Source organism: Neofelis nebulosa, chromosome 5 (assembly GCF_028018385.1).
Source record: "Neofelis nebulosa isolate mNeoNeb1 chromosome 5, mNeoNeb1.pri, whole genome shotgun sequence".
In the NCBI taxonomy this organism is placed as follows: Eukaryota; Metazoa; Chordata; class Mammalia; order Carnivora; family Felidae; genus Neofelis; species Neofelis nebulosa.
In genome coordinates, this window is record NC_080786.1 from 41307150 (window position 1) to 41329800 (window position 22651).

At 38.7% G+C, this 22651-nt stretch overlaps 1 protein-coding gene across 3 annotated transcripts in view; it reads right to left on the reverse strand.

The window, feature by feature from the left end:
- Nucleotides 1–985: 985 nt before the first annotated feature.
- The window catches only part of PLSCR4 (phospholipid scramblase 4), a 138531-nt gene continuing 116865 nt past the window's right edge, over nucleotides 986–22651 (reverse strand). Inside the window, exons 1-7 of one of the 3 annotated variants that reach the window (XM_058730143.1) lie at nucleotides 18309–18391; nucleotides 14200–14435; nucleotides 9901–9943; nucleotides 8768–8994; nucleotides 5979–6140; nucleotides 3961–4119; nucleotides 986–3064 (exon numbers count right to left, since the gene is read on the reverse strand). In XM_058730143.1, the coding sequence (XP_058586126.1) occupies nucleotides 3020–3064; nucleotides 3961–4119; nucleotides 5979–6140; nucleotides 8768–8994; nucleotides 9901–9943; nucleotides 14200–14435; nucleotides 18309–18318 (882 nt within the window). In that variant the 5' untranslated portion in view covers nucleotides 18319–18391 and the 3' untranslated portion in view covers nucleotides 986–3019. Of the gene's footprint in view, nucleotides 3065–3960; nucleotides 4120–5978; nucleotides 6141–8767; nucleotides 8995–9900; nucleotides 9944–14199; nucleotides 14436–18308; nucleotides 18433–22651 lie in introns of those variants that run through there. The other 2 variants (XM_058730144.1, XM_058730142.1) reach the window with 2 other exon arrangements.

The following is a 22651-nucleotide window of genomic DNA, read 5'->3' on the forward strand; positions in this document are numbered from 1 at the left end:
CACTGAATCGCCTTCAGGGTCATTCTTACATTGTCTTGGAGAATAGTTTCCTAGCTTCTGTTCAGAAGGCTCAATCATATTAATTTCTTTATCAGTACCTTGGCCACATCCTCAATGTTCTCATTTTTTGCTATATGGATAGGCTGCAAATCTTCTAAGTCTTTAAGTTCTGCTTCCTTTTGTTTAACAATTCTGCTTTTAGGTCACTTCTCTCTGCTTGCATTTGACTGTAAGAAGTCAGGGGGACCCTAACTGCACCTTCAACACTCTGCTTAGAACTCTCTTCAGCTAAACCTCTAGTTTTATCACTTGCAAATTCTATGTTCCACAAAACACTAGAACATGAACACAATTCTGCCAAGTTCTTTGCCCCTTTGTAATAAACAGGGCCTCTCCTCAAGTTTCCAACAACATGTTCCTCATTTCCATCTGAGACCTCATCAGAATGCTCTTTACCAATTCATGTTTCTACCAACATTCTGTTCAGGATTAGTTAGCTATTCTCTAAGAATACTGAGGCTTTCTCTATGTCTATCTTTTCTTTCCAAGCTCCCAACAGCATCGCCTTTAAAGTTCTGTTAAAATATCTAGGCTTTTTCTAGAATGCATCTCAAAATCCAGCTTCTGCCTATTACCCAGTTCCAATGCTGCTACCACATTTGTGTGTTATAGCAGCACGCTCACTTCTCAGAACCAATTTCCGTCATAATCCATTTGGGCAACTGTACAGTACTATAGACCAGGTGGCTTACAAAACAAATATTTATCTTTCACATTCTGGAAGCTGGGAAACCCAAGATCAAGGGACTGACAGATTACAAGGACACTAATCCCATTCATGAGGGCTCCACCAGCATGTCCTATCACCTCCTAAAGTCTCCATCTCCAAACACCATCACATTGGGGTAATTCATAAATCTGGGGGGAAATACAAGCATTCAGTCTATAGCAAAGACTCAATCACAAGTCAAAAAATAAAACAGTATTTCACTATAAACCATATTATATTTATTTAAAAGCCAAAAACAATATGATGAAGCATTAAAATACAAAGAGAGTAGCTTTTTTTTAGTGACTCTGATCAATTTTACACAATGAAATACCATTAAGAAATATGAAACTATAATATGAACCATAGTATAAAAAAATAAGGCAAATAGTATTACTTTTAAAGAAAGAGGGATAATAACTGTAAGAGACAACTTAATGCCATGAAAACTTTGAACAGAAACTTAAAATGTCATATGTTAAATAATCTTTTCTTAGCATTATGCAGCAGGTCTTGGGATGTAGGGATGCGGGCAAGTAAAAAGGAAGTTTGTACAGATCAACTTTCTCAATATTATTGTCTCATTTCCTATATAAAATGTCAGATATTATTATAAGAAATAATATGTATGTCTAAGACTGCAATCGTATTTTCAAATATAAGGTAATTGTACTTTTTAGAAAAGCAGCAGTTTAACATTTAAAAAAAAAGCTAGCAGTAGCACCTAAATATAGAAATTACAAGAAGCTGAATAAAACAACTTTACCATGAAGAGATAAATATAATTGTAAAATGAAGCACCTTTTTTTGACTTCAACAGGAATTGTGGGCAAAGTCTGTCATCTCCGAGTAATCCCATCAGAGAACACTTAGAGTTGCTTTATTTAACAAGGAGAAGAATACATTTCATTCTACATACTGGCTGTGTTGAAAAAACACAGTCCATGTCCAGATAGGAAGGTAGAGTACAAAAGACACAGGTTGATTCATCAGCAACTATTCACCAATACACTGTGCTCTTAACTAGCTAATAACAAGTATGCTTATACTGGAACCATGTCGATCCTACAGAATTTTACTGTTAAGCTCTAGTTCACAGAGAAGTTTTATTATCTTCTTTGCACAGGCAGATTTATCTATCATCTAAATAAAAAGCAGCTAAGAAATATTTAAAAACGTCAAAATTCATAGTTTTGCTTTTACAAAGTGCTACACAGAATGCCACATTTCAAAATTTAGAAACCCAACTTCAACTCCTGCAGTTAGAAAAACATGGTGATTATCAGTGATCCTGAAAGAAAGAAAAATAAAAACTATCTCCTCTGTGTCACACCCCATGAGATATGAAAGTTCAATAGGCAATCTTTGAGATTTGGCCAAAATATTTCATATGTAAGGCATCTGTGGCCAAGAGAGATTAAATAGATTAAACGCAAGCTCCTCATAAGGACACTGATGTCTCTGAGTTGCTCAGAGATCTAGACAAGCTGTGGCCCTTGTCACCTCTTTTCCTGATAGGATGACCCTGACTCCATGTCCAGGCAGGTCCTGATAGACCACGCTAGTGAATGAGGGAATAGGTATGGAAAATAGAACCTTACGATTTTTAAAAAAATGTTTTGTTTGGTAATAAAATCAAATTTTCCATTGAAACTTATAAACTTTCAGAACAAGGTTTGATACATATGCACAAGTAAATTTTTCCTTGTACAATAACACACAGTATTTCTGCCTACCTTCCTTTTTGTTTTAAAGGTCAAGAGTATTATTCTTTTCACTTAGAATCAAATTTATCTTCAGTAACAGGACAAGTTGATGGAGAGGACAGGTTGGAGAGGGTTGGGGATAAAAGCTGTTTTATTCTATCTCAAAGACTGCTCTAAAAAGCTTGCCATTTCATGACCCATTAATGTGAGAGCCCTGGGATTCATTTTCCCTTATCTCAGGGTAAGTAAAGTGTTTTCAAGCTCATTGTATTATGTTTACTTGGTTAATGAGTTATAGCTTTTTCAAGGTGAACTCCTAGTCTACCATGTAGACAGAGAGACAATCAATTAAAACACATGGTTCAATCAATTAAAACACGTGTTCTTGCCCTTACACTCAGCCTACCTGTCAGAGCTAATACCCAGTAAAAATAATCTGCAAAAGCAGATACATATATTTGCAAATAATTCAGGGGATTATAAGCCCAATCCAACTTCTCTAATTTTTTTTAATTAACCATAATTGTTGATTTGCTGTGTCCATCTATCTTGATGAACGTCGTGGTGATCTTTCAAAATACATGAAGTCCTGAAATTAGAAAAAAAAATATACATATATATATATAATATATACATATATATATTAGAAAAAAAGAGACAACTGTATGTATACAGATGGATACATAATTAGATGCAATGCATAAAATATTATCCTTTATAATTTATCAGGCAATCCTCTTTCTAGTTAAAAATAAATAAATCTAATGAAATCTTTATGAAGAGGACCTAATATGAAGAGCAGCAATTAAAAAGTTGGAACTATTGGTAGCCAACAACCTTTCCATTTGGGGGTACCAGTTAACTAAATTTTCATTGTTAAAAAGACGAAAAACTTGACAATCAAAATTAAATGTTAAATATACCAATTGCAGTACGTTAACTACATTTTTAGGGTAAATATTTTCCATTTCATTTCTATGCTTTACTTATGAATATTAGCCATTAATCAGCCAGTAATACAGCAAGGGAACTGTGCCTACTAAACCTAAGGAAGATACAGCACCAAGGAGTACAATGACAGAGAGGCAATAAGGTGGAGGGAAAGGAAATCAGCTCTAGAGTTATTTTATTTTCTCAAGAAGTCAAAGGACAGGCATCTTTAAGTAATGAGAAAGACAAATAACATGCTGTGATGACAATCACACCCACTGGATGTCTAATATTCTCCAAGCACTCTTCTGGCCCCTGTACTCAGATGATAACTAATGTTCATCACCCTGAAAAAATCTAAGTATTTTTGTCTCCATTTTACAGATAAAAAGAATGAGGCCGGGAAGTGTTCGACACTTTGCAAAACATGTCACTAGTAAGTGGTAGAGACAGACACTGGCCTAGTTGCAAATGTTATTGCCTTTCTATTATACTACACTGCATCTCATTGGAAAGAATAACTCACTCAAGACAAGTCAAAAGGAAAAGGCTTACAATGAGGAAGCAGGCTCCAAAAATCATGGCTTTCATCTTCACATCCATATCTAACGGGAAGTGAATTTCAAACTGGTCAGCATCCCCCATTGCTGATAACAGACCGTTCCACTTCCTAATAATACTGCCGATGTTGGATACACCATCAAGGGATTTGACCTAGAAAGAGAAGCATGCGACTTAATGATGATTAAAAAGTACTATACGTTTCATTCTTCTACTTAGAAGCACTTTACACTGAGATAAGCATAAATACAGTACAGGAAATTAATAACAGTAATAACATAATTTCAAATAGGGAATTATGGCCAAGATGGGTTAGGTGCCTTGCAACTGGTTAATAACTGAGCTGGGATCAACAATAGCCAGGTTAGCCAGGGAGCCCACCTGTCCATCAACTGATGAAAGGATAAAGATGTGGTACGTACACACACACACACACACACACACACACACACACACACACACACTGGAATACTACTCAGCAACGAAAAAGAATGAAATGTTGCCATTTGCAACAACATGGATGGAACTAGATGGTATTATGCTAAGTGAAACAAGTCAGTTAGAGAAAGACAGATATCATATGATTTCACTCATATGTAGAATTTGAGAAACTCAACAGATGAATATAGGGGAAGGGAAGGAAAAATAAGATAAAAACAGAGAGGGAGGCAAACCATAAGAAACTTTTAAAGACAGAGAACTGAGGGTTGCTGGAGGGGAGGTGGGTCAGGGATGGATTAAATGGGTGATAGGCACCCATTAAATGGGTGATAGGAGCGCACTTTTTGGGATGAGCACTGAACATCGTATGTAAGAGAGAACTCACTGGGTTCTACTCCTGAAACCAAGCCTACACTGTATGTTAACTGACTTGAATTAAAACAAACAAACAAAAAACTCAAAAAACAGAACTGGGGCCTATCTGACAGTTCTCAGGCCAATGCTCTTGTTTTCAAGAGCAAATGAGGTATGATTTGAGGGAGATACGATTTGAATTGATTTTGAAATTCTTCTTCATATAGTAAAGGGTGGGAATTGGGGATTGGGAGGGAGTCTCTACAGTCTAGAGAAACACATGAACAAAAGTAAGGAAGCATAATTCTACGTATTTCACAAACTTCATATAATCAGTCAAGTTTTTGTGGGTCAAATCCACCCTGTTGTATGTCAGAATTCCGAAGAGCTTTGGCTTCTCAAAGGGGGACTCAGGCACTTGCTAACTTTTGGCGATCAGAATGATCCTATATACTCTGCCCCTGAAATGTGGCTACATTTTCTATTTCTCTACAATGGTCTTTTAACAAATAAGCAATGCCTGGAGAACTAAAAAGGTTTATTGGGTGTCATAGAAAATACTTGAATGAGCAACTTTAGATAAAGAGCCTTGCTGAATTGCAAGACATCTTCTAAGAAGCTCAGGAAATATTTCTAAGAATCTCCTTTGTCAAATTCATAGGATAATAAGCAATCATTTTGTAGTCAGTGAAATGAAGGCAAAACAGGAGGATTTTTCATTTTTCTGAGAAAATGTTATAATCTATTATGAGTTTTAACTATGTTATCAGTGTTATCCTGTCTCTTGAGGACACAGACTTCCACCATGCAGATAGACGATTTGCACAATCTCGGGGTGATCCATATGTTCTGTGATCTGTTGGGCACTTTCATTGCTCAGGACCTGTATCCCAATCCTGCAAATCTTTGGTAAAAATGGTTAATTAAATACAACCAAGAACAAAATAAACAGAATCTATTGGGCTATTTTCTTTCAGGTTTAGTGTTTTACATGGGTCTTTCTCATCTTCATCAAACACTGAAATCATAAACAAAGTAGCTCACATTTTGGGAAACATTAAGCAATCCACCAACAATAATTTGCAAATATGTCAACCGATAACTCTTTCCTCCTTCTACTTTATTCATTCATGTGAAAAAATAATCTAAAACCAAACAATTCTAAGGTCTGTCTGTACATGTTGAAAAAATACTAATAATGTTATTTTTACATTTACCTCAAAAACAGAATCTGAACCACAGCCATAGGTTGAACATGGCCCACGTACTCGCATCACATTTTCTTTCTTCTCATTCTGGATGCTGTAAACTGCCCTGCACAGGTTCCAGTGTTCTGCAACAAAGCCAATGGTGACACCAGGAGGACACTGCACCTCCAGCTGCAAAGAAGCAGTGACAGAGGGAAGGAGGCTACATATATACCCGTACGCACACACACCGTACGTTCTTCCCTCATGCAAGGACTGGAAAAAATGTTAATGATACAGACTCTTCCATTGTACCCCAGGCTATTTCTTAGGGGTGTATGTCAGTGAAAGGCCTTGAGAGGTGAGGTCACATTTCCCTTTGGGACAGACTTACTGCTTGTTATACAATGATCATTTCTCCAAGCTCAGTGCTTCTCAGCTGTATGCACACCTGCCCGCTCCTCTGAGTTAACCCCAGAGAACTTGGGGGCAAGGGGTCTATACCAACATGCGGCTCCTTACGCTGGTACTGCTTCCTGTGCTGTAATAAGGTTCTCTGTCTCTGCTCTAGGTGCCTCATGTCTTCTGGCACGGTCCATGACAAAGTAACAAGGTAACTTCCTAGACTTAAATCTCAGACATGACAATTGTAATAGAAAAGAGAAAGAGAAAAGAGGCATTCTGTAAACTGTAGACTGTGGAAACAAAGGATGTATGTATGAATATATAAAGCCATTTTTCCAAGTTTTAAAATTGTCCACTACCCTGTTTTAACTAATCATCTTTAATAATATTCCTTTGTGAAGAACTAAGATCTTCATATTTAATAATAACATGAGCCATAAAATTAAATTATTTAGTAAAAGCTCAGAGTTGATGGCTCTTCTGGTGTCATTTATACTTTTCTAACAGTTTTGAGTCCACTGGGTCTCAAGGGCAGGACTACACAGCTTCACAAACTGCCAAATCAAGGCATTATTTAAAAAAAAAAATATTGTTCACATATATACATTCAAACATATACATAAGCATATAAATTTGATAACTTCCTAGGATTAAGATCTCATATAAGTTTAAGCCTAAGGGGGAAAAAAACTGTAAACAGGTAAATTACTTTAAAAAAAAAATTCATTTGAGAAGAAAAAACCGAACTCATCAATACGAAGAATTCCTTGTATCGTCAAAAGGGTTGAGGATTAAAGGTGAAGATTCATCTCAAATTTAAGGCTGTTATTATAGGGCGCCTGGGTGGCTCAGTCGGTTAAGCGGCCGACTTCGGCTCAGGTCATGATCTCGCGGTCCGTGAGTTCAAGCCCCGCGTCGGGCTCTGTGCTGACAGCTCAGAGCCTGGAGCCTGTTTCAGATTCTGTGTCTCCCTCTCTCTGACCCTCCCCTATTCATGCTCTGTCCCACTCTCTTTCTTAAAAATAAGTAAACATTAAAAAAATTTTAAAGAGAAAAAAAAAGAAGTGTGGTAAATTGTATACCTTTTGTTTCAGATTCTGTGTCTCCCTCTCTCTGACCCTCCCCTGTTCATACTCTGTCTCTCTCTCTCTCAAAAATAAATAAACGTTAAAAAAAAAATTTAAGGCTGTTATTACAAACACAGTAGTGAGAGAGAAGATACCTGGGAACAACAACTAACATTCTCTGAGCGCTGTACTACCTGCCAGGTACTGTAACGACAGTTAACATTCATTTACTATTTAATCCTCAAAGCAATCCTACGTGATGGTACCATTATTATCTCCATGTTATAGGACATCAAAACACAGAAAGGCTTGTAAATAAACTAACATTCAGGAAGTGCTGGTACTGAATATAATCTGTCTTTATATATCCCAGTAATTCCACGGGATATTATGCATAGTTATGTACGGAAGTACTGAGGCCCAATGAGGTTAAATAAATTATACCAACATAAATAGAAGGCGTATCTAGAATTCAAAATTCTTGTTGACCTCTGTCTAAAGCTGCTTCTTTTCACTGCAGCAAACAACCTTCCTAGAGCCTCACAGGTTGTAGAAGAGGAACCCAGCTGTAACTCAGAACACCTGCTTTCTAGTTCCAGTACTTGGTGGAGTGTAGCACGCTCATCAGGTGCTTAACTTTCTGAGCCACCCTTTCTTTATCTGTGGCAAGGTGTGGATTGGGATGGACAGTGTACAGTTATCTAAAGTGTCTTCCAATTCTAGGGGCGCCTGGGTGGTTCAGTGGGTTAAGCGTCAGTCTTCAGCTCAGGTCATGTTCTCGTGGTTCGTGAGTTTGAGCCTCTCATCGGGCTCTGTGCTGACAGCTCAGAGCCTGGAGCCTGCTTTGGATTCTGTGTCTCCCTTTCTCTCAGCCCACCCCTGCTCACACTCAGTCTCTCTCTCAAAAATAAACATTAAAAAAAGAAGTTTTTAAGTCTCTTCCAATTCTGAAAGTATACAATTATGTCTAGGGACAACTTATCTGGGGATAGGTAGGTGCATTTAGACAAATGTGTGTGACTTCTGTTCTAGGTAACAGATACATTTCTAACTCAGTAGACACAACCGACAGAACTGTGGTCACCAAATAAACAATCCTGATTTGAACCTGAGCCCCAACTAGCAGAAGACAAGAACCCACAAGAAAAAAACCCTCTGTGATTTTCCTCAGGTGACACAATTTGGCGGCCCTCCTCCCCATCCCCCTTCACCCCCTCGGCTCTCTTCTTTCAGTCTGACCAGCAGAGCCAGTGAAAACCCCCTCATATGTCATTCTGGAAGGAGCACAGCAATACTGTCAAGAGTTGGATCAGGAAGAGACAAGGAATTAGACTTGTGTTCTCTGACCTCTTGCCTGGTGGAGGGACAACAGAAGCAACAGCAGGTGCATCTGAAAGGCCTCTGCATGGTCATGATTTCTCGGCCCATACAGTCAGTGACCCGGAGGACAAAGGGCCTTAGTGTCCGATAAGCATTTCTGGTAAAGTCGTCTGTGTCTTCATTTACGATGTAAACCATCTGGTCCAGGTTGTTTTTAATATCATATCCATTATTAGTTTCAAAAGATGTGATCACTAAAAAATAAAATGAGAAAGCCACTTTAAATTAGAAGCAGTTAAAATGGGCCTCAAGAAGTCCTTTTGTAGTATTCCTTAGGTGCTTAAAGCAAAATAGCTTTTTAAAATTTTGAAGTGAACTATATTCAATTGATTAGGACACCAGATAATTCACTTGCCCAAAAAGTATTCAGTAATTTTGAAAATGTTAAATGAAGGTCGGTATAAAATGATTTAAAACATTTTTCCACATAAAAGCAAAGACTGAAACTATATTCCTGGTGTATCTGAATTCAGAAAGCTTTCATTAAAAAGGCATTTAAATAAAAGTATACGTTTTACCATAAATGAATCAGCTCATGAAATATACTGAGATGACCAGGGTCATTACCAATTGCAATGAAGAAAGTCAGAGACTGTATGTGGTGGTCAAATGGATGTGTGGAACTGGGGATAAAGTGAAGGTTAATAATCAAGTGAGGATGAACTGAGACCAGGCATTATGTTGACCGTGATTCCTTTTTACTTCCAAAGCAAGGGCACTGGACTAGAACTTTGCAGATTTAGATTCTATGTCCAGCGCTACCACTCATTAGCTGTGGTGCCTCTGGCGAACTCATTTAGTGTCCTGGCTCCTTCTTTTCCTCTTCCATTAAAGATGAATATGTAGAATATGGTATGGGGGTTGACCAGATAAAGTGTAAGTCTTTTTCAAGTCTACGAATGTATGTATCATGTATAAACAGATAAAATTATACAAAATAATTCCCTTTCTTACTTTCTTGAAAGGGTGAAAGAAGACAGTCTTTTCACTTCGAACCACTAAGAAATGACCAATATAAATAAAGAACAAGATATTGGGTAATGTCAATTTCCACCTGATTCAAATTTCCACCTGCTGAACACTAACAAAATTATACATACTTTCCAGAGGCTCAAAATGCTGAAGGACGTGAATGGTGTCCAGCTGTTGGGATAGAACAAAGCAATTAGGAAAAAATAATCACAGAATTAAATCAATGTTAGAAAAGGAACTGATGAGATGGGTATGAAAAGGTTATCAATTGATACCAAAATATCTTTTCAGCATTGAATGGAATAAAAAAAAAAAAAATTAGTGGAAGTAGCCTGTCTGCACCTGTTCCGCAGAGGAACACAGGAAAACCAGTGTTGTCCAGTTCTATGTTAAAAGACAAACAGTTGCCTGGTAGATCAGAAAATCATTTTCCTGCTGCAGTAACAGCATCCAGAAGAAGCTGTGTGGATGTAGATTGTTTCTAGCTCAGTCCCAACTCACTGGTCTTATCGACACGTCACTCACAGACTGGAGTTGCTGGGGAAGTTCAAGACAGTTTAACGTGGACCAACCACACAGTAGGCTATTTTCTCAGCGGCTTACAGAGAGCAACTCAGCCAGGGACCTCACACAGGAGTATCTAGTTTTATCTTATTTTCACAGGTACCTCTGGAAGATGTTCACACACTGACTTCCAATCATTTGAGCTACTAATGCCAGGGTCTTCACTAGGTGCATGCTTTAATTAAAGGAGAGGGTCCACAAGGGCTGGAAGCATGTGATTGTATTAGGGCAAAGGGGAGGAAACATTCTGGGATGGGATCTCTTGAAAAGGGAGCTGGGAAAACAACTAGATAAACTTCTACCTTAATACCACTTAGGAATCACCCTAAAGTCAGACAGTTTGTTGGGCTCATTACCTGATAGAGTTGAGAATATTCTAGCAGAAAAGAAGAAACTTCTTTGAGGACAGAGTAATCACATCTATTTAATTTTATTTTTAATTTTTTAATATTTATTTTGAGAGAGAGAGAGAGAGACTGTGTGTGTGTGCGCGCGTGAGCCGGGGAGGGGAAGAGAGAGGGAGACAGAGGATCTGAAGCATTTTCAATGCAGAGCCCAATGCAGGGCTTGAACTCACTGTGAGATCATGACCTGAGCCAAAGTTGGGACACTTGACTGAGCCACCCAGACTCCCCTCTATATTAAATTTTATTTTTTAATTTTTTTTTGACGTTTATTTATTTTTGAGACAGAGAGAGACAGAGCATGAAGGGGAGAGGGGCAGAGAGAGAAGGAGACACAGAATCGGAAGCAGGCTCCAGGCTCTGAGCCATCAGCCCAGAGCCTGACGCGGGGCTCGAACTCACGGACCGTGAGATCGTGACCTGAGCTGAAGTCGGACGCTTAACCGACTGCGCCACCCATGCGCCCCTTAAATTTTAGATATATAGATCATTCCTAATCCCTGAGACCAGAATATCGCCTGAAATGTCATATTTCACCGAATATTCATTGAATACAATGGCTAATAAAAGAATACGTGAATGTGGTAATAAAGAAAGTTAAAAATAACCAGACATAAATGTTTTGTGGTGTTTAACTGATTACGGAGGGTATGGAGAGGATACAACCCTTCCTTCATTAAAAAAATTTTTCTGATATAAAAACACAATCCGGTGAGGGGGTGTAAACACATCTTATAAAATACCAAAAGTGGTCACTAAGATGGTTTATAGTTCCTTTAAAAATCCAGAATTAAAAGTCAAAATACTGTTGATAAAAAGCATCCACTTGCTGAGTACAATATTCTAAAGAAATAATGCCTGTTAATATAAAAGAAGTTTGTCCAGAAGACACTATGGCTGTTAAGGAGCAGTTCTCTAACAAATTGGTGGAGTCACTGGCCACGCCAACCCTCTAGAAAGAATATAATCCTGCTACTTTGGATGCTCCAGAGTATTGAGAGTCCCGATAATGATTCATGGAATCTGCACAGGAGACTGCAAAAAGGACAGGATAAGGAAAATGATAAAGCAAGGAAGGGCTGTTTGCATAAAAGTGTTTCCACTAATAACATCCACACAGCTACCACCTGTTGGATGGACCCTGTGTGCCAAAAATAATAAGCACAGTATAAAGCTTTCCTTCTTAAAAATTCTCCTAACAACCCAATAAGGTATGTATCGCTAGTACTATTTTATTGATGATGAAATTCAAGCACCAACAGGTTATAGAAGTTATTGAAGGCTGCATAGTGAGGAGGAACGACAGCTAGAATTTAAAACCAGGTTGGTCTGTCTCTAAACCTGTTTTGTTTCCTTTCTCACTTATTTTTTTTTATTCAAAACAAACCTGAAGAAACAGAATTCATAAAATGTGTTAACTTCTGTCAGAATAGAAGAAATTAAGAAACTGTTTTTTAATATTTAGATGAACAAAATTAAAGTTATACATTTAGAAAAATGACTGCAGATCTTGGATTTCTAAGGACAATTTCTATACTTATCATCTAGTATAAAAAAGGAACTTTTAAAACGTGATTAACTATAAAGCATTTTTTAAGCTTCTGAAATAACGTAGGGGTTTACTCTACCACTGTACTTGAATGACTGGTGCTGTAGTTTGTCAGTATTTTGCCAAAACAAAAACTGAATAAAATTTTTGGCTCATGTGAAATCTCAGTTTTTGTGATCCAACTGTTTTGACTTTGAAATATCAACACTATAACACTGTACCTATGGTTCTCAATGCACAGGATTCAGAAGGTCCCTGTCAATATATAAAATGGAAAAGAGAAACACATCAACTCCAAGGAGTATTTGGTTATGTGGGGAGACATGTGTTGAACTGGCAAGTCCCTTGCTTATAATGTATTTCAAAATGTCTTTATTTACTTATTTATTTTTAATTTACATCCAAGTTAGTTAGCACATAGTGTATTAATGATTTCAGGAGTAGATTCCAGGGATTCATCCCCTACATATAACACCCAGTTCTCATCCCAACAAGTGTCTTCCTTAATGCCCCCTCCCCATTTAGCGCATCTTCCCACCCACAGCCCCTCCAGCAACCCTGTTTGTTCTCTGTGTTTAAGAGTCTCTTCTGTTTTGTTCCCCTCCCTCTTTATGTATTATTTTTGCTTCCCTTCCCTTATGTTCATCTTTTTTGTATCTTAAATTCCACATATGAGTGAAGTTATATGATATGTCTTTTTTTTTTTTTAAGTTTATTTATTTATTTATTTAAAAAAAATTTTTTTTCCAACTTTTTTTTTTTATTTATTTTTGGGACAGAGAGAGACAGAGCATGAACGGGGGAGGGGCAGAGAGAGAGGGAGACACAGAATCAGAAACAGGCTCCAGGCTCCGAGCCATCAGCCCAGAGCCTGACGCGGGGCTCGAACTCACAGACTGCGAGATCGTGACCTGGCTGAAGTCGGACGCTCAACCGACTGTGCCACCCAGGCGCCCCTATTTATTTATTTTTGAGAGAGAGACAGAGAAAGAGTGCACAAGTGGGGGAAGGGCAGAGAGAGACAGAGAGAGAGAGAATCCCAAGCAGGTTCCGCATTGTCAGTGCAGAACCTGATGTGGGGCTCGAACCCATGTACCAGGAGACCATGACCTAAGCTGAGATCAAGAGTCAGATGCTTAACAGACTGAGCGGCCAGGCGTCCTTCCTTTTTCTAAAATCAAACATGATTCAATAGGTTCTAAGTTATTTCCAATACTAGCTTTATCTTATTTTCACTAAGCAATATTTTTGAGTTTCTGACATGTGGTTTTAAAAACACCATTTGGAACACTGATTTGACGTACTGACCCAGTTTCTGATCTGGATACCCTGGTGCCTCCAGAATGTACATAGAGGTGGAAAATAAGAATTCACTGTGTTGTGGGAAGAGATTCTCTGGAACTTGGCCTGAAGCAAAACCCTTGGTAGGTCTCCTCTTTTGGCTTACATTTTATGTTTGGAGGGTGGCAGGGAGTGGCTAATGAAAATCATGGGTAATGAGAAAAAAGGATGGGCAGAGACCCCCAGTGATTCACTCACGGTCTGTTCTGTTCTCTTTGATGTTGTTTTTCCTGGTGTTAACTCTTCACTTCTATGCAAATGAGAACTGGCGTCTTTGATAGTTTTTCCTCTAGTCCTGTTTTTGAAACCGCCTTCAACAGGACACCTTGCAAATCTTAAAATTCAACATACATCCTTCAGAAAACGGTGCCGATCCCACCAAATACATTCCTGTATTCCTCATTTCCCCTTCATATTTCTGAAATGAGTACAACTCCCATGGTCTCACAAACTGGACCTCTGTCATCACTGACCTGTCACTTTCATCTACTCTATCTAGCTTTGTATCTCTTCTTGTCGGATCCCCGGTCATACTTCATAAGAAGATCATTTGGATTTGTGAGGACTACCTGGGTTAAGTATTCCAGACCAGGAGGACAGTTTGGTATAGGAGGAGGCCCTGGCATCCATGTTACTGAAACAGGCTGATTTGACATATGGTATTTGCCAGGCTGGAACTGGATAGGATGGGCACCACCAGCTGGCTGGTATGAGAAGAAGGTACCGGGCTGCTGTGGACTGTTGTATCCCATAGGCAAGCCTCCTGCGTAGCCTGCAGGAGGAGGGACAGCTGGTCCAGGGGGTCCTGTATCCAAAAACAAATGGAAGTGTTATACACTATTAACACTGTAACACAGCAGAAGTTAGAATGACCTTTTCCATAACAAAGACAGGTATCCCACAACATCCACTTAAGAATAAAACATGATCCATTTTCTGAATGTGTACCATGTACCAACAATGTACTCAGGGTCTTCACATATTACCTCATTTAATCCTCTTTAACCTTAGAAGACAATTATGCTACACAAAGGTACAGAAACAAGATCTGAAACACCAAGTAATGTGCTGGCCTCTCTCTGTATTAGGTTCCTCCTTTGGAGATATCAATAATATACCTACTTCATTAGGTTATAGTGGGCTTAGCCCAAGACCTAGCACATAACTGGCACTGTACACTGATGTTCTTAAGGTCATTGAGATAGTAACTCAAAGGGGTGCTTTTAATGATGGCTCGATCATTCCAGAACAGTTTCATCACCCCACAAAGAAAATCTATACCCATTAGCAGTCATTCCCTATCTTCTGCCCCAGCCCGCGGAAACCACTGTCACCACAGATTTGCCTAATCTGGACATGTCATATAAATGAAATAATGTAACATACAACCTGTGTGTCAGGTCTCCTTCACTTCGCATAATGTTTTCAAGGTTCAAGTGACCATGTGGTAGCATGTACTAGTACTTGATTCCTTTTATCGCCGAGTAATATTCCGTTGCATGGACATAGCACATTTTACGTATCCATTAATCAGCCAATGGACATTTGGGTCATTTCTACTTTTTGGCTTTTGTAAATAATGCTGCTGTGAAATTAGTGTACAAGTTTTGGTGTGAACCTAAGTTTTCAATTCTTGAGTATATACCTAGGAGTGAGAAACTAGCCTTAACTTTTGGAAGAAACGGCCACCCTGTTTTCCAAAGTGGAAATTCACTGGTTAATACTCCTACTGCTGAACTCATTTATTAGTGCTAATTGTGTGTGCGTGTGCACATGTGTGTGTGTATTCCTTATGATTTTCTATATATAAGATCATGTCATCTGCAAACAGAAATAGGTTTGCTTCTTCCTTTCCAATGTGCATGACTTTTATTACTTTTCCTTGCCAAATTGTCCTGGCTAAAACCTCCATACAATGTTGAATAGAAGTGGCATGAAGAGATATCATCTTGCTCTTGAGACATCTTGCTCCTTTCTTAGGAGAAACACTTTCAGCTTTTGCTATTAAGCATGATGTTAAGCTGTGGGTTTTTCATAGATGACTTTTATTAGGTTGAGGAAGTTCCCTCCTATCCCTAGTTTGTTGAGTGTTTTTTATCATGTGGGATGTTTAATTTTGTCAAATGCTTTTTCTCTATCTACCGATATTATCATATGATTTTTGTAGTAATATTCCATTAATATGGTACATACATGGGTACATACATATGATTTTCATATGACAAACCAACTTTATCTCATATTTGGGATAAACTGCACTTGGTCATGGTAATAATTCCTACCACATATTGTTAGATTTGGTTACTACATTGTTAGTATTTTGTGGAGCATTTTTACATCTATATTTATAAGGAATATTAGTCTATGGTTTTCTATACTCTTCTTCTGATTTTGCTAATAGGGCAATACTGGCCTCACAGAATGAATTGGGAAGTGTTCACTGTTCTGTTTCTTGTAAAGGACTGGTATTAAAATCTTCATTAAGCATTTGGTAGAATTCACTAATGAAGCTGTCCAGGCCTAGGCTTTGTCAGAATTTTTTTTTAAATATTTATTTTGAGAGAGAGAGGGTGTACATGCGTGCACATGTGCAAGGGGGAGGAGGGGCACAGAGAGCAGGAGAGAGAAAGAGTCCCAAGCAGGCTCCACACTGTCAGCAGAGAACCCTATGTGGGGCTTGAACTCATGAACAGTAAGATCATGACCTGAGCTGTGATCAAGAGTCTGTTGCTTAACTGACAGAGCCACCCAGGCACCCCTATCAGAAATTTTTAAATGACTAATTCAATCTCTTTACTTGCTATATAGCTGCATTCAGGTTTTCTATTCTTCTTGGAGCCACTTTCAGTTGTTTGTATATTTCTAGCAATCTATTTCTTCCGGTTTTCTAGTTTGTTGGTATACAATTGTTCATAGTATTCTTTTACAATACATTTACATTTTTGTAAGCTTTTTAGTAATGTCTCCATTTTCATTCTTGATTTTAATATTTTGAATCTGTGTTTTTTCTTGGTCAGTCTGGCTTAAGATTTCTATTTGTTGATATTTTCAAAGATCCAACTTTTGGTTGTGTCCATGTGGCCCACTGCTTTTCTTTTTCACTATTTTATTTACCTCTACTTTAAATTCTATTATTACCTCCTACTTAAGGTTTGGCTTCTTTCTAAGGTGGAAAGTTGGGTTGGTGATTTGAGATCTTTTTTTAAAAAAAAGTTTTCTAATGTTTATTTATTTTTGAAAGAGAAAGAGATAAAGTATGAGTGGGTGAGGGGCAGAGAGAGGAAGACATAGAATCTGAAGCAGGATCCAGGCTCTGAGCTGTCAGCCCAGAGCCCGATGCAGGGCTGGAACTCATGAACTGTGAGATCATGACCTGAGCCAAAGTCGAACGCTCAACCAAGTGAGCCACCTAGGTGCCCCTCCTCCTTTTTAATGTAGATGTTGATAGCTACAAATTTCTAAGCTGTTTTAGTTATATCCCATAAGCTTTGGTATATGGTGGTTTCATTTATCTCAAAGTATCTTCCAATTTCTCCTGTGATTTTTTTTTTTTTTTTTTTGCCCTTGGTCATTTAAGGGTGTGTCAATTTCCTCAGATTTCCCAAATTTCCTTCTATTTTTATTGATTACTAACTTTAGTCCATTGTGAACTCTATATGATTTCAGTTGTTTGAAATTTACTGGGATTGTTTTATGGCTGAGTCAGTAGCTCTATCCTAGAGAATGTCCTATGTGCACTTGAGAAGAATGTATATTCTATTGCTGTTGGGTAGACAGTTGTATATATGTCTATGTTTAGTTGGCTTTATGATATTGTTTACAGCCTCTAGTTCCTCTTTCATCTGCTGCTTAGTTGCTCTGTCCATGACTGCAAGTGGGGTACTGCAGTCTCCAACTGGTATTTATTGAATTGTCTATTTTGCCATTTAATTATGTCAATTTTTGCTTCATATACTCTGGAGCTCTGTTTTTAGATGTATACAATCGTTATGTCTTCCTGATGGACTGACACTTCTGTTGTAAGATGTTCTTAAACTCTATTAAACAATTATTGCCTTAAGGTATATTTTCTCTTATGTAGGTATAGCTATTTCATTAATTCTTAACAACTGAGAAACATTGTTTTAATGCAGCATTTTACAATCTGTACGTACATCAGTGGGCTGTAAAATCAATTTAATGATTCACAATTGCAATTTTTAAAATAAGATTTACTACATTAGAGGGGCGCCTGGGTGGCGCGGTCGGTTAAGCGTCCAACTTCAGCCAGGTCACGATCTCGCGGTCCGTGAGTTCGAGCCCCGCGTCAGGCTCTGGGCTGATGGCTCGGAGCCTGGAGCCTGTTTCCGATTCTGTGTCTCCCTCTCTCTCTGTCCCTCCCCCGTTCATGCTCTGTCTCTCTCTGTCCCAAAAAATAAAATAAACGTTGAAAAAAAAAATTAAAAAAAAAAAAAAAAAAAAGATTTACTACATTAGAATAAAGTAAAATAGAAAAAAATCAAACTGTATTGCCTGAATGCTGTATACTCACTGAACTGAGTGCTGCTTGGTGAAATGTTATATATAGCATATATATAATAAATATTATATAAATATTGTTACATATATACATATACGTGTGTGTATATTTATTTATATATATATTTATATATTTATATATACATTTATATATATTTACTGTGGGTCATAGTAGGTTGTCATCCAGAATGCTTGAGGGGGCACTTGGATGATTCAGTCAGTACAGCATAGGACTCTTGATCTTGGGGTTGTGAGTTTGAGCCCCACATTGGGTGTAGACATTACTTTAAAAAGAAAGAAAAGAAATTTAAAAAAAAGAATGTTGGAAAGCCAGTGATTTAAAGACCCTTTTGTTTAACCAATGTAAAGAAAGAAAAGGTTCTATTCTAGAATGGAAAAGATGGGGACAACGTTACAAAACTACGATGCATAGAAGTTTGTTTTCACCATGGTTGGAAATAGTTTTGTGGATACTCTCCTCAAAGGCAAAAAACAGATCTTATCTAAATATAGGTTAAACTAAGTGTCTCTCTGAAAATTGCTATTTATTAAATTACTGCTTATAATGTGCATATATGCATGTATCTGTGTTTTCTTATACATGTGCTCAAAAATTACTACATGTTGGTACAAAAGACAGCAAGGAGTGTTAGAAGGCAGGATTCACCTCATGTCTAAGTAAGTATGCTAAAGGGAACAAGACGAAGATAGTTAAGCTTGGACTGTGATGTTGAAGCCCCACTGATGGTATCCTATTTCCCAAAGTAACCCAGGCATTGGGCACTGTGGGTCTACAGACTGGGGAATCGGTTTTTGTTATCAAAAAGCAATGCCACACAGCTGTGTAGGGCAGGGACTGATATTTCCTGAAAAATGGAAACAGTCCCTTAGTAGCTGTTCTTTGAAAAGGTCACTCTTACGGAATTAAAAGATTTGAAAGAGCAGGTTAAGGTGGAGAGTACTCTCTCTCAAGAGAGCCCAGAGAACCAGGTACTGAACACCATGCACCCTAGGAAGGAACTCCTGTTAGAGGAAACTATGTTTACTATTTTTATAAGAGGGAAAATAGTTAATACTTACTGAGCTTTATTATGTTCCAGGCACTGTTCTAACTACTTGACATCACCCTTCTATGGTAGGGACTATTATCCTGAATTTACAGAGGAAGAAATTGAGGCATAAGGAGGTTAAGTAACTTCCTAAAGAATCAATGGTGTCAATATGTGACAGACTCAGAATTAAAACTCAAGCATTCTGACTGTAGATGCCCCTTAATTAAAATACTCCCTTTAGATCAAAGGCTAGGTAGAGGCTAGGAACACCCAAAACAGGACTCTATGGATGGCCTTGGCACTATAGACTGGAAGAGCAACTCTAGCTGGCGGCTGTTTTTTTTTAGGCCTTAAGTTTTGTGTACACACACACACACACACACACACACACACACACACATACACACACCCCTCCCTCCTGTGGGATGTCATGGTACAGGAAAAAACAGCTTAGCTAGCAGAAAGCTGGCTTCAGAAAGAGTAAGAGGTGACCAGCATAGAGGCAAAGCAGTGGTCTGGGGTCCGCCAATGCTGACGAGACCAAACACCACCAGGAAGGGACACTCCCCCAAATTTCCAGAAGTTGTTTGGGATGAGAAATAAAGAGAGATGATACTTTTTGAGCAAGGCAAATTGGACAGAGGGTCAGATTCTGGAGAGCTGGGCATTAAAGGGGAGAGTGGCTTTTGAAGCTCATGAAGTCTGGGACATTTTGGTTACTCACAAAAACCCCACTCATGAGCATCATGAATTGTAGAACTATTTCTTCAATACTCACTGAGAACAAGGCTATGAAATGAATCAAGCATTCCTTTATTTGGGAAACATCCCACAAGCCCATTTCAAGGACGTGCTGCTGTGACTGCTGCTAGAGACAGAAAGAGGTAGAAAGACACATCTGTCTTCAAGGACGTTCAGTTCTGCGTTGAATACACAGATTAAAAAATAAAAAGTGAATGGTTATCATGAAGCAAGTAACTTGTGCGATCAGACGTGGATTCACGGTGTGCGAAGAGATTAGAGAGGAGCAGTGCAGGGTACCTAGGCAGAGGAGGTACCCTGTGGGTCTAGTGCTGACAGGTTAGACCCAGCCGGCACCTCCCCAACGGGCAAAGGTTTTATGCGGGGGAGCAGGTGCGAAATGAACAGCTGCACAGGGGAAACCCATAATTGCAGGGGGGCAAGGTTATGTATGGAGACTGAGCAGACAAGGCTAGAAAGGAAGGAGGGAGTGATGATTATGAAGGATCTATACGCTGTTCAAAGAACCTAAACCGTACGCCAATAAAAGAGAAAGTGAAGTGATCAGACTTACACTTGGACCCTTTGTAGATGAGGTTAGGTTAGGCAGGAGGTGCCTGCTGTGGGAGGGTCGACAGAAGGCAATGTAGGAAGTCTAATAAGTAACACTGAAGGGACAGTCCCATCTCAGTAACAGACTGGATATGAGGAAAGATTCTCACATTCTGACATGGGTCCCTGTGGCCTCCAGAAGAGAGAAAGAATAGAGGGAATGTGTTCCGGAGCAAGATGCCCAAGCTTTATTGCAGACCACTTAGCTTGAGATCTGGGGTCCTTCCAGGGGAAGTGGTCTACAGGCAGGTGGAAATGCAAGTTCAGACCACAGGAGACCGATATGGGTGGGGGCTAAGGGAGGCTTAAAGTCAAAGGAATTAAGGGCATTAAAGACAAATACTTTATAGTAGTTCAAGTTCCTTCATGTTAATTACAGGGATCTAATTTGCATCTGTCATCATAGATAAGTACATAATTCAGCCACTAGGTGGCGATCACAATGAATTTTTGTTACTATATTTCATAACTGAAAATTCAGTTGTATGCTCTACTAGATAATGTTTTTCAATTTATCTAGTCATTTGATTTAAATGACATATCCTACTCTCTTGCTAATTTTTTTTTGATACAGAGGAAAAGACACTTTCCCAGATGAGCAGAACATGGTTACAATCAATGTTACTTAAAAATGGTAGAGGGATACCTGGGTGGCTCAGTCGGTTACGCGTCCGACTTTTGGTTTCAGCTCAAGTCATGGTCTCACAGTTTGTGGACTCCAGCCCCACATCAGGCTCTGAGCTGACAATGCAGAGCCTGCTTGGGATTTTCTCTCTTCCTCTTTCTCTCTGCCTCTCCCCTGCTCAAGCTCTCTCAAAGATAGATTATGTAGATCATGTTGACAGTCACTGAAGTAAATTTAGAGAAATGGTCAGATATAGCATGATTATAATTTAGGACTGTCAACATTGTGGACTTAGTAGGAGTTGAGCTAGTAATGAGGGGTTATATTGGACCAGATCTATACAACATGCATATTTATGAGGGAAAGGGGAAAAGGAAACCCTGCTGTTTTCAGAAAACACCTCAAGGGCACAGGTTAACTGAGCTCCATGGATCTTGTGTCTAGAGCCAAAACAACATTTTTACCATGATCCTGTGGGTACTGAAGTTTCTTCTCCTCTCTCACAGACTAACTCAATGGTTTCCACCTCTAAATATACATTTAAATATATATTTAGAGAAATATTGCAGGGTGCCTGGGTGGCTCTGTCGGTTAAGGGTCCTACTTCATCTCAGGTCATGATCTCACAGTCTGTGAGTTCGAGCCCCGCATCGGGCTCCCTGCTGACAGCTCAGAGCCTAGAGCCTGCTTCAGATTCTGTGTCTCCCTGTCTCTCTGCCTCTCCCCTTCTCTTTCTCAAAAATAAAGATTTAAAAAAATTTAAAAAAAGAAATATTGCTACACTTCATCATTTTCTAAGTCATTAAAATGTATTTATGTAGAATCCTATTTCTTTCCTTACTTCAAAAGTAAGTGTATTTCTAATTTAAAAAATTTTACACATTGCCCAATTACTTTCTTTCTTTTTTAAAGTTTATTTATTTTTGAGACAGACAGATAGAGTGCAAGCGGGGGAGGGGCAGAGAGAGAGAATCCCAAGCAGGCCCCATGCTGTTAGCACAGAGCCTGGTGCACGGCTCGAACTCACAAACCACGAGACCAAGACCTGAGCTGAAACCAGTTAGTTTGATGCTTAACCAAATGAGCCACCCAGGTGCCCCACTTTCTAAAAAGACTGTAATAACTCAAATTTCTACTAACATCATGAGCATCCATTTCATTGAGTCACCAACAAGTAAACTCAGACTTCTAAAGATATTAGTGTAACTCCTTAGCACCCAAGGCCATTCACCTCCATTTCTCTTGCATTTGTCCCATGCATGTCTCATACCGGACCTTCATAACCTCATGCTTTTGTACAGATAGTTCTTTTTTTTTTTTTTTTAAATTTACATCCAAGTTACTTAGCTTAGTAAGCATAAAATACAATAATGTTTTCAGGAGTAGATTCTAGTGATTCATCCCCTATGTATAACACCCAGTGCTAATCCCAACAAGTGTCCTCCTTAATGCCCCTTGCCCATTTAGCCCACC